The sequence below is a fragment of the Ictalurus furcatus genome, chromosome 27, assembly GCF_023375685.1.
Source record: "Ictalurus furcatus strain D&B chromosome 27, Billie_1.0, whole genome shotgun sequence".
Classification (NCBI taxonomy): Eukaryota; Metazoa; Chordata; class Actinopteri; order Siluriformes; family Ictaluridae; genus Ictalurus; species Ictalurus furcatus.
In genome coordinates, this window is record NC_071281.1 from 15,982,674 (window position 1) to 15,999,354 (window position 16,681).

The 16,681-nt window shown below is 40.6% G+C and overlaps 1 protein-coding gene across 1 annotated transcript; it reads left to right on the forward strand.

Annotated features, from left to right (window-relative positions):
- The first annotated feature begins 826 nt into the window (after positions 1-826).
- sall1a (spalt-like transcription factor 1a) lies at positions 827-15,658 on the forward strand. Its single transcript, XM_053617016.1, has 3 exons — positions 827-2,564; positions 9,321-12,730; positions 14,066-15,658. The coding sequence occupies exons 1-3, from the start codon at positions 2,492-2,494 to the stop codon at positions 14,507-14,509; spliced, it is 3,927 nt and encodes a 1,308-aa protein (XP_053472991.1). The 5' UTR covers positions 827-2,491; the 3' UTR covers positions 14,510-15,658.
- Positions 15,659-16,681: the final 1,023 nt, after the last annotated feature.

Here is a 16,681-nt window from a genome sequence, read left to right on the forward strand (position 1 = left end):
ATATATATATATATATATATATATATATATATATATATATATATATATATATATATATATTTGTGTGTGAAAATAACTGAAAGCAACCTAATCAGGGGTGTGTTAAGGGTAAGTAGGATATTGATTTCTGCTCTGTGCGTCATCCTGCTCCAAACAGAAAGTCCGTCTGTTTCCGCAGCTTCTCCCCCTGTGTCTTTATCCCTCTTTTCTTTCATTAATAAGTAAAAAAGAGACGCCCTCAGTAGAGAGAGCTGACTCTCTGGAAGACCTGATCCATCTCGCCCCGCAGCACCTCGTTAAATATTCAGAGAAAAATAATGGCATCCGAGGCATCACCTATAGTAACATTATTATCTTCATTTCTCAAAATCAGCCGGACTGATGGCTTCGTTTGTCTTGTCCTGGACATAAATCACCCGCTGCACAGCCAACTCTCATCCTTAAAACTCTTCCCGCATCAAATGCAATCAATCCTGTTTCCAAGACTCACTATTATTATTATTATTATTATTATTATTATTATTATTATTATTATTATTATTATTATTATGGTTGTTGTTGTTAATAATAATAATAATAATAATAATAATAATAATAATAATAGTAGTAGTAGTAGTAGTAGTAGTAGTATTGTTATTAGTATTATTATTATTATTTCCTAGAGCATCTCTGCTCTCTTTGGAGTGCTAAGTAAAATTTAGATGCGCCCTGATATTTCAAATAATCCTAATTATTTTAATCGAGATATATATCCTGGATTTTAAAACCTGTCATTTTAATTTGTCGGGTTTAACGTCTGAACATAAACTCCGTCGGAATGTAGACTTTTGAAATCAAACAAACATGAACGGATTGTGGGGGGTGGAAAATGTTTTTCATTTTGAAAATGTCTTAATAAAACTATCCAAATTCAGGTGCACGTCTACGGAGATTGAAACACTTCTTTTTGTCGCAAGAAAATAACAAAAGCCAACTGAATACGTTTTTTTGTTGTTGTTGTTTTTTGTTTTTTTTTTTTTTGTTTTTTTTGTTTTTTTGATTGCCGGAGTTTTATTTTGAGGGGAAATAAAGTAGGACAGTTAATACTGGCAACACACTCGACTTTGTTTTTTTTTTTTCCCCCTTTTTTTTTAACACTGAAACCATTTCACCTCCGCTCTGTGTGACATTAAATAAGCGTGTCGCTGTTGCATCAGAGACTCTCCGGGCACGGGTTGAAAGAAAACAAACCGATTTAAAAGGGGAGGAAAAAAAGTCGCTTTCTGATATCATTTTGCCCTAGATGGCAAGCATTCAAACAGTTGTGGAGAAGCTCACGAGCACAAGGTACAGACGAGAGGCACTGAGAGAGAGAGAGAGAGAGAGAGAGAGAGTCGGGGGAGCGCGCGACATGGAGCGAGAGAGAGAGAGAGAGAGAGAGAGCTGCGTATGATGGAGCACAGCACTGACCAATCAGACAGCAGATGGGCCGGGCTCATGATTTCTCACAGTCCCTACAAGGGCCCTTAAAGTTTGTTTGTTGGCTGAACGCGACGCGTGATGAAAACGCGTTACTCATCCCCGCTCGACGATAATCGACCCAGTCTGATTTGAGGATATTCGACACGATCTCCGGACTCCCGACGCTGTGACGCACGCAAACCCATTTACCGACCTACTGTTTTTCCCTCTCTCTCTCTCTCTCGCTCACTCCGCGCCTTGAGGATCAAGCGAGTTCAGGTACAAGCGGCGAGTTCATGCACCAGGACTGTACGTTGATTTAGGTGCGAAATTAAAGCCCAAAAGAAAAGAAAAGAAGACGAGCGCGGATGTTTTGCTGCTGGTTTGCTGAAGCTTTACAGGACACTTGAACTGAACTGAAACTTGAACGCGTGCGCAAAGCCTCCAAGCCCCAGCTCCAGAAGAGACAACTTGTTTGCTACACATGGGCCAGAAATTGACATTCCTGCAGTGCTGAGATAAAGCTTTTAACCTGTTCACCATCTGGTTACGTAAAAAAAAAAAAAAAAAAAAAAAAAAAAAAAAAAAAAAGGGTTAAAGTGCGTCTGAAGAGAGTTGGGGCAAAAGAAAAAGAGAGAGAGAGGGAGAGGGGGAAAAATCCAGCCTTTCTTCCACACTCGAATCGACTCATTGGGTGGGAGCAGCCGGAGAGACAAGAGTCCCCAGCAAATCAGCGGCTAATTGATTAAAGAGACTTCATTTGAATAGGGGGAGGCTGGCGAGGTGCCAATCGCCTTTCAAACACACCCATCCCTCCCCCTCTATCCACCCCCCCTCCCTTCTCTCTCTCCTTCCCTCCCTCCCTCCCTCCTTCCTTCCCTCCCTCTCTCTCTCCTTCTCTCTCTCCCCCTTTCCTTCTCCGTATGATTAATTGTGAGGCATTATTGATAATCATAACGGGACACATGCGCGCTGGATGGGCTCCGTGTCCGTGATTTCTGGGAAGTTTTTTGGAGCGATTGTTTTTTGAGTGGCCCATGCGTGAGCCAGCATGTCGCGGAGGAAGCAAGCGAAGCCGCAGCATTTCCAGTCCGAGCCGCAGCCGGCAGTGAGCGGGCACGATGGTGAGTGAGTCCCGGAGATGCCAAGCTTTCCCAAGCTCTCCAAACTAATCTGAAATTCCTGATTTCTCACTTTCTTTCTCTACATTTCTCTGCAGTCTGAGCGCACTTTAAAAAACAAAACAAAACAAAAAAAACAACAAACCCTCATCTCTACAGGCTATCTCTCTCAGTAGAAATAGATAGAAAGGATGTTTAAAGATCAGGCATTCTGAACTCTCCAAAACTGCTTTATTAGAGCATCTGCATGAGTAAATAAGACATCATTTATAGCCGGTGTATTCTATTTTCCGTAATAGACTTGTAAAATAATAATAATGATAATAATAATAATAATAATAATAATAATAATAATTTAAAATAATAATAGGAAGAATAATAATTTAAAAGTCTCGAAAAGTTCAAACCAGGCTTCTTCATAATCACTCTTAAACACGCAAGCAAAAAGTTTTCTGGGTCTTACTATAACATTTTCAACCAGCCGAATAGTCTGTTTGTGTTATGTAATATCTGATTATAACTAAATATATATAGAGAGAGAGAGACATTTATATACAGGATATCAAAAATGGCTGTGCGTCTTAAATATATATATTTAAAAAAAAAACAAAAAAAAAAAACCCACCAAGCATTAACTTTTCCATCTTCACCATCGCTTGTATTTTAACATCAAAAGTTGCGACGTCTTCTTTTTAGAATAAAGATGTGATTAAGTCTATGTTGATAACTGTTGTATTTTCTCCATCTTCACGCACTGGTTAGAGGTAGCCTACATTAGTCCGTTTTGTTGACCCACAGACGTCTGGAGTCTTTTTTTTTTTTCCTCCTTCTTCACTCCCATCCTCCGTTCTGCGCTTATGGAGCACTAAATACAGGCAGCACTACGGAAACTCATACACGCGTTTGGGTTTTCTTTTTTCCTTTTTCTTCTCTGTTTCTTTTTTTTTTTTTTTTTTTTTTTTTTTTTTTTTTTTTTTGGTTTACGACTTGACTTTAGGCCTAATTTTGTCACAAACTTGCTCGTGAGTCACTTATTTATTAGTTTCATTCCTCATCGTGTGTGTGTGTGTGTGTGTGTGTGTGTGCGCGCGCGCGCGCGCGGTCCAAAACGCACAGTGAACAATTTTAGGGGGGGAAAAAAAAATAAAAAATTCCAAAGTAAATGTGAAAAGTACAATTTTCTAAACCAGACTGTTTAGATTTGTTCACGCAAAACCTTTTAACGGGATTGTTTACACTCTATCCAAAAACATGTGTTTATTTATTTAATTTTAGTCGCCTTTATTGCCAAATACGTATATTTTATATACCTTAAAGAGAGCAAGAAATACTTTGAATATTGCTTTTTTGTTGTTGTTGCAGTTGTTGCAGTTGTTGTTGTTGTTGTTGTTGTTGTTGTTTATAGAGCGTAAAGATCGTTGCAAAAAAAAAAATTTTTGGTCCAAATTTCATCTCATTGAGAAGCGTCAGGAAAATAATCATTTAAAATAACTCAGAAGCGCAGAAAAATTGGCAGGGTGAAATAAAGTCTTACTTTGTTCGGATTTCTCGGGAAACGCGCTTTTTGCGTATTAAAATGTGCATGAAGTTGCGTACACACAGGGTTAGGGCTTTTATGGTGTATTTACTGGGAATGTAGGACACAATTAGCTTAAATACCAACATGAGACTTAAATGCAATACTGCAATACACACACCTAGACTACAAATGATACCTTTAATCGTTTTAATATAATTTCCCATTATTATTACTATTATTATTATTATTATTATTATTATTATTATTATTATTATTATTATTATTATTGGTGTGGTTGTTGTTGTTGTTGTTGTTGTTACTTTTGAACTGAGCCAGGTTGTGTCTTTACCCCCGGTTTTTTTTTTTTTTTTTTGCAAAGATGATAATAATTAGACTTTCTTGTCTTTAGGATAATCTTAAATTATTTTAAACTGCGCACTTCAAAGCATGCACGAGGCTCATTTGAGGTCTAAAACAGCGTTTAGTGCGCATTAACATTTCTTCCATAAAGTGGCCTATTTATGGCTTAAAAGTGTTATCTGGCGGAACAGGTCCATCTCTGTCCACTTTTCGGCGTTTGAGATCAGGTTTCGTTTTGCAGATTTTGAAAGGAGGCTTTGATGCGATAAGGGTTTAGTTTCTAGTATCGAAGCGCGAGTAATTTTCTACGCAATTGGGCTTTTTTTATTCGATTTTCCCTATTGCTTCCAAATGGTACGTATGGTGAAATGCCAGAGAGAGAGAGAGAGAGAGAGAGAGAGAGAGAGAAGTTCTCCTACAGGCTGAGAAACTTGAAAAGCTTGTCCTTTAGACTCTCTGTCCTCTTAATGCTCGTCAGATGATTTGCTCAAGTTCTCCCGATATGCAATTTTTTTTTGTCCGAATGAAGACAACTACGCAGAAAGAAGTGATGAAATGCTTTGCTGTATTTGCACCACCTAAGTTTTATTTTTCCTCCGATCCAGTTTACATGGTCTTCACAAACTGCAGTGATCAAGCACAGATTCTTGCATACAGTAAGAAATTCAATATAAATACGCATTTCTGACTCGAGTGCATTCTTTCTTTTATTCCATGAAATGAAATGTCTCTTAAGCGCGTGCTTCATTCCTCTTTCTTTTAAAAGGAAGTTTTAAAAAATTGACAGAGCGCTCGCTCTCTCTCTCTCTCTCTCTCTCTCTCTCTCACACACACACACACACACACACACACACACACACCTATGAATTTTTTTGTTCACCAAGCGCTAAGGTCATTATTATTATTATTATTATTATTATTATTATTATTATACCAAATTGTATCAGGCTTTACAGAACCACCTTTACAAATCGTTTTTTTTTTTTCACCTTCTCCAGTTGCAGGAAGTAGCATACAAATCTGACGATTAAATAAAGTAAGAACAAATCTTAAACCCAAGAGATATTTTGGGATTTGCGTGCGAAGACGAGTCAAAGCTGCAGATTGCCCAGAATTTGGAGAACACAACGTCAAGAGCAGAATTGTGCTCCTTAAATTAAATAAAGAAATGAATGGCAACGTTTGTTATACCGTGTCAGATGACCAAGCGCAGTATTTTGCAAGTCAAAATGCATAACCTGTTGGCTTCCATGCACATGATGCACCTAATTGTGCTTTACTTAGGCCCACTTAGAAGCTTCTTTCCATTCCCATCATGTCAAACACGCTTTGATAAACTTTGGGTGGAAAATGGAGGCCTGAGTGTTGTCAAAACCCAGTCATGGAGGCTGCACTGAGAACGCTATGGCGGAGATGTTCTCTGTCCCTGTTGGCCCATCACCGAGGGTGGGATGTGAAGCTGGTTTAACCTTTGCCAGCCTCCCTCTGTGATGAGGTGAGGAGAGATCAGGTCACAGCGTGTCCTCATGTACTGCATCACTGACCCCCAGAGAGCCTTCTTAAAGAGAGCATAGCAGGAACTGCTGCTTTACTGGGAGGGGGGTTATGAATGTCGCTGTCTTCCTTTCTCACCCCGGCAAACATACTTCCCACCCAAAGAGAGATTTGGGTACGGCAAGAGCTCACCCCGGCTTATATCACCACACACGGAAACAAACAGCACTGAATATACAGGGATTTGGTTGCTTGTCCTTTTTTTTTTTTTTTCTTCTTCTTCTTCTTCTTGCCATGATTTCTATAGTCGAAGTTTTGCAAGTGGCCTTGAGGGCCTGGCTTTGCTTTGTTAAGTCCTTTATCACACCCCTCCTGTTTTAAAGCATGTCCCTAATGCATAGGCCAAGCAAAGCTGACCAGAGGAGAAGAGCTTTACCCCATCTAGTGTTCATAGAGACGTTTCCTAAAGGCTGAAAAAGAGAGAGGGGGTATGGGAGGGATGGGAGAAGGGTGGGAAGGACAGAGCCAGAGAGATATGAAGAGGTGAACAGTAAGTCGCTCTTCGAAAGTAGTCTGACGCTGGAAGAAGAGCAAAACAACGTAGGCAATACTGCATTTCCTACTTCTTATTGACTTTTTTATTTTCATTTCTAAACCTCTCTCTCTCTGTGTCTCTGTTTCTCGGTTATTTCCTGATCGTCTTGGTTTGTTCAGAGCATGTGTTTGATGAATCTCTGTAGCATGTTGAGAACCCAAATCCACAGCTCTGTGAAGTTGGGATCTCATTAGAACTAGTGCTTCGTTTCGGCTTGACGCACTAATCCTCCACTCGACTCCCATCTCGAACCTGCAGCAAGCTTTTTTCAGATTATCTCTTCGCTTCTGCAAGCGTGCACGGTGAAGTCTGTCTGCTGCTTCGTATTTCTTTGAGATAGAACTCAGATAGTAATCAGGATATTCAATCATTGAATTATAATCGAATACCTTTATTCCGTTTATTCTATTTGTGAATTTATGCGAGTTGTACAGAAGTCATAGCAACCGACGCGTGTGGAGATCGCTGCAAGGGCAGAAGACTTTATAATGATTATTCTAAATATGCTTTTTTTTGTTTTGTTTTGTTTTTTTAACTAAAATTTAAGTGAACGTTTAGTGATGTCATAGGCGTGTTTTTTTTTTAAAACAGTAGAAATGTGATACATGTTTTTTTTTGGTGTTTTCAAAAGGCAAAGGCGTTATCTATATACAAATGCTGGCATATATAAATCTGCTTATTCAGAAAAATGTTTCAAATTATTTTGTCAAACGATCAATGTTTTAAATAAAACCATAAGGCAGTGTTTTATGTTGTACACAATTATTACATGTCACAAACGTAGAAAAAGTTGCGTATTAGTTTTTTGGGTTTTTTCTCCTAAATCATCATTTCAACTTGTTGCATAGACTATGCATTCAAAATAAAACTCGAATAAGGTATCCAGCATATTTATTCACGTTATTAATGATGTTCTTTGTACACCGCTGACATTTACTAAATAGTATCTAGGTGCTTTTGAGACTTGCACTTAAAGTAATGCACACAGATTAACTCGAAAGCTTTACCATAAACCATTTGCTATTCCTGTTTAATCTCCTCCCCTCCCCCTCGACTAAAGGAAACCCTCTTTTTTTCTCCTCATTAGCCACACCTAAATCTTTTCTGTTATAATATGAAAAACTTTTCATCATAAAGTTGACTTTTCCCGTCTGGCGGGCATGGAGGTGGTGTGAGGCACGGCTTTGGTGTCATGGCAACTTTAGCGTTATCTGATGTTCCAGCGCAGAGAAACACTGAGGGAGGATAATCCGTGAATTAAAGAGGATCTGTTCTAGAAACTGCCGTGATGAGCGGGCTAGACCCTCGCCCCCTCGGTCCTGCTCCGACGCTCCCATGCTGGGGAACAATGGGGAGCCGTCCTGTCTCCCGGCAGGGCCGGGACACACTTCTGCAGGGGTTTCATTTGCAAATGAATCCCCACACTGATGAAAATGTAGAGGGCAAAGCCTCACAATGAAAGGGATTCATAGAAAATTGCAATTTGTAAATCAACTTGTATGTAAAACAGCAAGATTTTTTTTTGAAGGGTACAAAGAACGGGCTGAGTGAGAAAGAGAGAGAGAGGGAGAAAGATGGAAGTCTGAAGGGAGGCCACAGCGAGGGCCAGAAAAGTATCAGAAAAGTATTTCTCACTGCTTAAAAAAAAAACAAAAAAAACCTGTGTCTTATTTTAAGAATAGGCAAAACCTGTTTGTCTTTATTTTATAAAAAGTAGTTATTTTTAATATTGCATTTTTTAAAATCGCAATTTCACTAGAATCCTGTGTCTCTCTGAGTGTAGTGCTACTTTTTCTGTACTTAATTTTTTTTACATTTCTTACATATTCACGCATGAGTTGCCTACATTCAGAAAAATACAGAGAAACACGAAATATTGAGTCAGACGTCCATAGATACACAATCGTAATCTTTTACCGAACTTAAAACACTGCACAGCATGCACTTTAACTAAAAGGAAATAATTTATATTTTGGTTGTATGTTTATTTTTACTGACTTGAATTTTTAGTGCATCCGTGTAAGGGATAAAATATGCATTTTTGTAACTTCTCATTCTGGCCTATGTTAGCATCGTTAGTGTCTGCAACGAGTACAGCAAGGCGATACCGAATGCCGATGGACTCGCTTGTGCCTGTCAGGCCCTGATTGCAGGCTGCCTGGATACAAATTAGTTTAGTGACAGGGATAACCTGTCCAAGAAGCACAGGGCTGGTTGAAAATGAACAAAGTTGACAGCAAATTGAAAGTCTAATAAGTCCTTCAAATGGTTGATTTGCGCCTAGTGGACATGTAAGCTTTGAGGAGTATGAAATATTGGAAATCAATGTCTCTCTATGAAATTTCATTAAGCCCCGATGTCCTCAGTTCATAGTATTTTATGTTTTGATGGATTGTCTGAAGAAAATGATTACCTAAGCTGGTAGGATTAAGGGAATTCAGATACAATTCACACATCTTTTAGAAATCACTTTTCAGCAATCATTTTAAGTGTTATTAATATCACTTCTTCATTTGTCCTGTTCCACATAGCTCATCCATGTAGAAGTCTTTTTTTTTTTTTTTTTTTAAATTAAACGTGCTTGGGCTTTATTGTTCCTTTGGTATTTTTTTTTTAAACGTATAAACAGGATAAATGTTTAAACTGATTAACAGAAGATTAACCACAAAAGAATTGAAGAGATAAAGCTGCTTCTTCAGCTGCAAAACATTTCTAATCACTAATCCCCTTGTTCTCTCTCTCTTTTTCTCTCTCTCCCTCTCTGTGTCCTCCCTCTCTCTTTTCTTTTCAGGGGACACAGAGCCCAGGCTGGACGACCCCCCTTGCAAGGATTCGGGTGCCCATGTCTGTGGCAGATGCTGTGCAGAGTTCTTTGAACTGTCGGATCTTGAACAACACCAGAAGAATTGCACTAAGAATCAATTAGTTCTGATAGTGAATGAGAATCCTGTGTCTCCTCCCGGAACCTTCTCTCCAGGCTCTTCTCCCCATAATCCTGACGAGCAGGTGAATGACACGACTAATAACACAGATCAAGTGGAGTGTGCTGACCTTTTAGACCATAACTCACTGGATAAAGAAGAAGCCATGGATATGGATGTGTCTGCAATCTCTGTTAGCCATGACAATGGAAGTGGACACCTGGAGGAAAGCAGCCCCATCGACGGCAGCAGCGAAGCAAGTCATGGCGGTAGGGGTAGCACGGGATCCAATCTGTGCAGCTCTGCTATCTCAGCCACACTACCTCAGCTTGATAATCTGACAGAACTGGGAAACTTCTCTGTGATGAACAGCAATGTTATCATTGAAAATCTCCAGAGTACCAAAGTGGCAGTGGCCCAGTTCTCTCAGGAGACAAGATCAGCAGGAGGCCAGAGGATTGCAGTGCCCGCTCTTATGGAACAGCTTCTAGCCCTACAACAACAGCAGATTCACCAGTTGCAGCTAATAGAGCAGATCCGTCATCAAATTCTATTGCTGGCATCCCAGTCTCCTGAGCTACAGGTGCCACCCAATTCCTCCCCTGGGACTCTGGTTTCATCCACCAACCCACTAACCACACTCAGCTCTCATCTGTCCCAGCAGCTAGCAGCTGCAGCTGGGCTAGCACAGAGTCTAGCCAGCCAGTCTGCTAGCATTAGTAGCCTGAAGCAGATAGCTAGTGCAGCACAGCTACCTCAAAGCAACTCTGGAATGGGAGAGTCATCACAGAGTCTGGGAGCACTGGGGACAGCGGTGGTGAAAACACAAACATCGGAGAAGAGGGCTGGATTTGCTGGAAGTCTCCATTCTCAGCTAGGAACCCCCTCACTGGCAAAGTCATCTACACCATCCTTTGGGATTGGAAGTTTGCTGAATCCTGTGGCTAACTCACTTCTACCTCAGCCCCCACCAGGAAATTCAATGTTCTCCAGTGCTCTTCCTAGTGTTGGAACCACAGTGGAGGATCTCAGTTCACTTGCTGCATTAGCCCAACAAAGGAAAAGCAAGCAACCCAGTGTATCTTCCTTTGAACCTAAGAGCAGCTCAGAGGAGGCATTCTTCAAACATAAGTGCAGGTTTTGTGCCAAGGTGTTTGGGAGTGATAGTGCCTTGCAGATCCACTTGCGTTCGCATACAGGAGAGAGGCCATACAAATGCAACATCTGTGGCAACCGCTTTTCGACTCGTGGCAACTTGAAGGTTCACTTTCAACGTCATAAAGAGAAGTATCCTCACATCCAGATGAACCCCTACCCAGTACCAGAGCATCTGGACAATATTCCGACCAGCACTGGAATTCCATATGGCATGTCAATGGCACCAGAGAAGCCAGTCACTAGTTGGCTAGATAGTAAGCCTGTTTTAACTACTCTGAGCTCATCGGTTGGCATGTTGCTCCCACCCACTATACCAAGCCTACCCCCGTTCATCAAGAAAGAGGAAAATCATTCCGTGGCCATTACAAGCCCTTCCCATTCTGCTAAGAGTGACTCAGGTCCAGCAGAACCTTCCACAAAGAGCAGTGATGGTGTGTCAGAAGAAGGAGATGTCGCAACCTTGCCTACCTCAAATGGGAAAACTGAAGAGAGCAGCCAGCCTTTTAGCTTCACAACAAACACAAGCTCTGTGGGAGAGAGCAAAATAGAGTACACTACTTCTAACAGCCCTCCAATGTCTACCAACCCACTGATGCCCCTGATGTCAGAGCAGTTTAAGGCTAAGTTCCCGTTTGGAGGACTTCTTGATCCCTTGCAAGGTTCAGAAACTTCAAAACTGCAGCAATTAGTAGAAAATATTGACAGGAAGGTGACAGACCCCAATGAGTGTGTCATCTGCCACCGAGTTCTCAGCTGTCAGAGTGCACTGAAAATGCACTATCGTACACATACTGGGGAACGGCCCTTTAAGTGCAAAATTTGTGGCCGTGCCTTTACCACTAAGGGAAACCTGAAGACCCATTACAGTGTCCATCGTGCCATGCCACCCCTGAGGGTGCAGCACTCTTGTCCCATCTGCCAGAAGAAGTTCACTAATGCTGTTGTCTTGCAGCAGCACATCCGCATGCACATGGGTGGCCAGATTCCCAACACCCCTCTCTATGACAGCTACCCAGAGTCTATGGGCTCTGACGCTGGTTCATTTGAAGAGAGAAACTTTGATGACTTAGACAACTTCTCAGATGACAACATGGAGGGAATGGAAGATGGTCCAGATAGCAGTGTTCCAGACACACCTAAATCTGTTGACGCATCCCAGGACAGCCTGTGTTCTTCACCTATTCCACTGGAGCAATCAGGTGTGGAACATCAGGATAAGAACTCACCCAAGGGGCTGATAGAAGATTCACAGCTAAACATATCTAAAACAACAGAAAATGGCTCAGTTGAAGGTGATCACTACACTAATGATTCCTCTTCACCAGGAGGTGACGTGGAGAGCCAAAGTGCAGGAAGTCCAGCTGCCTCTGAATCTACCTCCTCCATGCAAGCTGCATCACCTTCTAGTGGTGTTCCGCAGCAACGCAAATCCCCCAGTTTGGAGGATCGTCAGCAGAGGGCACTATCACTGGAGCACATAAGTGCAGGCCTCATGCAAACCCATTCCTCAGGTCTAGGGGCTCTTGACCTAACCTCTATGAACCCCTCTAAAGACCCTCTGGGTATGCTTTTCTCCTTTCGTGAGCGAGGCACTTCTAAGAACACGTCATGTGACATTTGTGGAAAGACATTTGCGTGTCAGAGTGCCTTGGACATCCATTACCGAAGTCATACCAAAGAAAGACCTTTCATTTGCACAGCCTGCAACCGGGGCTTTTCCACCAAGGGTAATCTAAAGCAACACATGCTGACCCACCAAATGAGAGATCTGCCCTCTCAGCTCTTTGAGCCCAGCACCAGCCTGGCACCCAGCCCTACCCCATCTCTACTTTCTGTTGGATCCTTGCCCTCCTTGATTAAGGCTGAAAATAGTTACCTCCATGCTCCTCAACATGACAGTAAAGATCTTCCCTCAAGCATGGTGACCTCTTCCGCTTCTACGTCTCCAGTGCTTTCAGCTGCACCTCCACGACGGACACCCAAGCAGCACTACTGCAACACATGTGGGAAGATGTTCTCCTCTTCTAGTGCTCTACAGATCCATGAGAGGACCCACACAGGGGAGAAGCCTTTTGCTTGCACCATCTGTGGACGTGCGTTCACCACTAAAGGAAATCTCAAGGTAATTATTTCTCTAGTAAATCACTTAAATAATAAATATAATGCTTTGCTGGACCCTATATCCAGTTAGTCAGTTAGAAATAATATGAACTCGGTCCCTAAAGTTTTATAAAAGTTGTCTTTAGGTTTATTTTTGGAAGAGTGATAGTTCTAAAAAAAATTTTTACGTATTAAGAAACTGTCATTGTACACTAATGAAAACGGTAGAGAGAAGGAACACCTCGGCTGTGCTGAAATAAAGGTGCACAAGTGGAAAGGTTGAGTCACCCATTAATATGAATATTGGGCAGAAACCTGAGAGTGTGACTGATGGAGCACAGCCAGGAACGCTTCACTTAACAGGCTTTAACTACAGTTACTAGCAGCAACCATCCTGAGCTACTGCATGCTCAGTATTTTTCCAGAATGTATCTTGTGAAAAACATGAGATTCCCTTTGATCATGAAGGGAAAGGGCCCCCACTCACAGATAAACAGGAACTCTGGGGGTTTATGTGGGCATGTGTGATCGCACCAGTCGCCTGTAAAGAATTGAGGAAACCTGACACACCGGCGGCTTTAATTTTCAGGAAGCAATGTAAATCTCTAACTAGATACGAATTTCCCCTCCTAATAAATCAGTAATTATAGTGTATTCATTAAGAGAAGTAAAGGACCTGAAGCTGCAGCTCACAGCTTACTTCATTAGTAAAAGCCTTGCATCGAATATTTATTTACTTTACCTTTTCCAAAGCAATTTTCATGTCCACTTTTAAAACCCGAGTCATGCTAAAGCCTGATAATTCCCCACCCGAATTTCAAATTTGAGGCGTATCCTTTACGTTTTCAAAATTCTTTGAGTTGTTTAACCCACAGGCTCGGAAGAATGAAGCAAAAATAGCATTGCTGTGGAAAAAATGTCAAATTGGTATCATGTGTTTGTTATCCATGCTGTATTGAAAAGTATCAGATCCGTTTATTATACCTCATGTATCAGGGTTAAATCACATGCTTGAAGAGCAAATCGGGTGTAAATGCCACATTTCATAATGGCCAGTACAATATGAAAGGACGCTGCAATTTATCTAAGATGTGACTTATTCTCAAGAGGCTTGATCTGCTTTTCGAATAGTGGAGTGTTTATAAAATGTATTTGTCTTACCCTAAAAACTAGACCTCAGTGGTTGTTTTCTAGGAGGCTCTTCTAAATACTAGCAAATTAGTTATATTTTATTTTTCCATTCCATCAAGTCATGAACTTAATGTTTATGTGAGAACAAATCTGGAAACAAGACTGACCATTTTTTTTTCTCTCTTGGTGTGTGTGTGTGTGTGTGTGTGTTTGCGTTTGTGTTCAGGTGCATATGGGTACTCACATGTGGAACAGTGCCCCAGCGAGACGAGGACGCAGGCTCTCTGTAGATGGCCCTATGGCTTTCCTGGGCACAAACCCAGTCAAGTTCCCCGAGCTCTTTCAGAAAGACTTATCCAGCAGAGTTGGCAACGGAGACCCAGCTAGCTTCTGGAATCAGTATGCCGCCGCCTTCTCCAACGGCCTGGCTATGAAGACCAATGAGATATCTGTGATCCAGAACGGAGGCCTGCCGCCGTCTCTGTCTGGAAGCGTGGGTAACGGGGGCAGTTCTCCCATCGGCGGCCTGACAGGCAGCATGGACAAGCTGCATAACTCAGAGTCCAATGCAGCACTAGCTGGCCTTGAGAAAATGGCCAACACAGAAAACAGCACTCACTTCCGCTTCACTCGTTTTATGGAGGATAACAAGGAGATTGTCACTAACTAAAGGACGAGCAGCGCTTCTATGGTACAAGCTGATACACATGAACACAAACACTTGCAAGACATGTACTTACACATGCACAACAGGAGAACAAGTGCAAGAAAAAGATTGAGACTTTAGTTACAGAAGAGAACTTGCTTTTTGTACAATGTACAACATGTTAATGTTTTACAAAGCTTATTTATTAGTGATTATAACCTTGCTTGAAAATCGAAGTGGAAACATTAACAATTACTTACGTTTGTTTGTTTTTTTTTTGTTTGTTTGTTTGGTTTTTTTTCGGTTTCATCACCAGAATGGAGCTGTGTGATTGTGTAAAAGTGTGCTTTTGGAACTTTTAGCATTTCTGGATAGATAACCTTTTACGTTAGTATTAAATTATTTCTATCTGTAGTATGTATAACAAAACTGTTCATGTTTGTGATGCATTAGAGCTTGAATACACAAAAGCAAAAGACTGTAAATAATGTACACTGATTTGTGCTAGATGGTTTACCAGCTGTGTATTAACTTTTCCCCTCTCGTTTAAAAAAAAAAAAAAAAATAGCCTATGATTATTTTTTTCCCTCCCCATCAGGCAGAGGATACACGAGATAGGTCTATTATCAACTTTTATTTAAGTAAAAACAAAGCAAGCATAACTGCATCTCAGCTGTTTTTAGAAATTAATCCTTCTTTTCAGTGTTTATTGTATTGTGGTTTTTTCACTTTCTCGCTTTTCTTTGTTTAGTTTGATTTCCTTGATTTCTTGTTGCTATACACTACAAAGCTTTGAATAGCTTAATTGTTACATGAGCAAACACAAAGGAAGGTCTACATGGTTTATACCTGAGAAAGAAATTAAATGCGTTCTGTCCGTTACACTTGTTGAAGTAAACATGAGCTGGTTTTCCACATCTTTACCTGCCATGAAGCCTTGCTGTGTTCCATGTATAAATATATGACTGATGAAGAACAGAGAAAAAAAAAACTGTCCCAACAACAACAACAACAACAACAACAACAACAAAAATGTATATAACAATGCTCAAAAGGTATCCACTTGGCCAGGGGGTAAAGCATAGTGTTTTTTTGTTTGTTTGTTGGTTTGGGTTTTTTTTTAAATATATATAAATATATAAATATAAAGATGTATATTAGGTTTGAAAACCATTGGACTGTTACATGCACTTTCTTGGAAAGGTGTAAAATCTTTCAAGGGTCCAGTTTCTCTACAGTTTAGTACTTGCTAACGAACTATGCTTCTGTCCTTCCTAATTCTAATAATCAAATACCTCTGATTATGTTTTCTTTCTCTCTTTTTTTTGAAAATATGTGTGAGCACTTCTCTTCTTTTTCGTCGTCTTCTTCTTCTTCTCCTCGTTCTTCTTTTTAATTAACCCCAACTATTTCGTTTCTTAGATTATTAGACTATAGATTATTAGACTATAGTACTGTTTGTCTAGCATTTTCACGTTTTCTCATTAGCGCTTGAATGCACCGGATTTAATGTGGCGCACCTTTAGTGTTCTCTAAAGCTGGCTGCATTAGCATCGACTCTCACCCCATGATCTGTTTGGATGGAAATGCAATTTAGTGAGAACTGGACAGCCTATGGCCATTAAAAACCATACCGCAGCGCAAGTCCGATTTCAGTTCATCATTGGGCCGGTTGTCAGGCCTCTGAATCTTTAATTAAAGCATCGATCGGCTCGGCAGCTCCTGTCTCTGTGCGTTTGTGTGGATGGCTGCGATTGATCAGACCTGCCTATCTCGTTAAAGGGGAAACTTTTTATATATTTCCTTGGCTGGGGTGAGTAATGAAGGGTTTTTTTTTTCCCTTTTTTTAAAGCTTAAACGAAATTTAAGATCATCCTCAGCTTAGTGAGCTACATATAGGCTAGCTTTAACTTAATATCAGGCCATAATTTTAGTAAAATTGCGAAATAAAATGTTTTCTCCCTAGGGGCTGTCTACAAGGAAATTGATCTTAGTTAATGACTTTTTTCTTTTTCTCTCCCCCTCTCTCTCTCTCTGTGCGGAACTTTATGCCCTCTTTAGACCAATGTGGATTAGAAAAGTGCCAAGATATCTGAATATTTTTATAAGAAATTATTTGTAAATTTCAGCGTACCGAAAATAACATTATTATCCTTTTTAAAATGTATTATTTTTCTTATTATTATTATTATTATT

Excerpts from the sequence above, each read along its gene's own strand:
- sall1a (XM_053617016.1), top strand. The coding sequence starts at position 2,492 with ATGTCGCGGAGGAAGCAAGCGAAGCCGCAGCATTTCCAGTCCGAGCCG. Across the intron at positions 2,565-9,320 it reads GGCAGTGAGCGGGCACGATG|GGGACACAGAGCCCAGGCTG; the intron begins GTGAGTGAGTCC and ends TTTTCTTTTCAG. Across the intron at positions 12,731-14,065 it reads CCACTAAAGGAAATCTCAAG|GTGCATATGGGTACTCACAT; the intron begins GTAATTATTTCT and ends GTTTGTGTTCAG.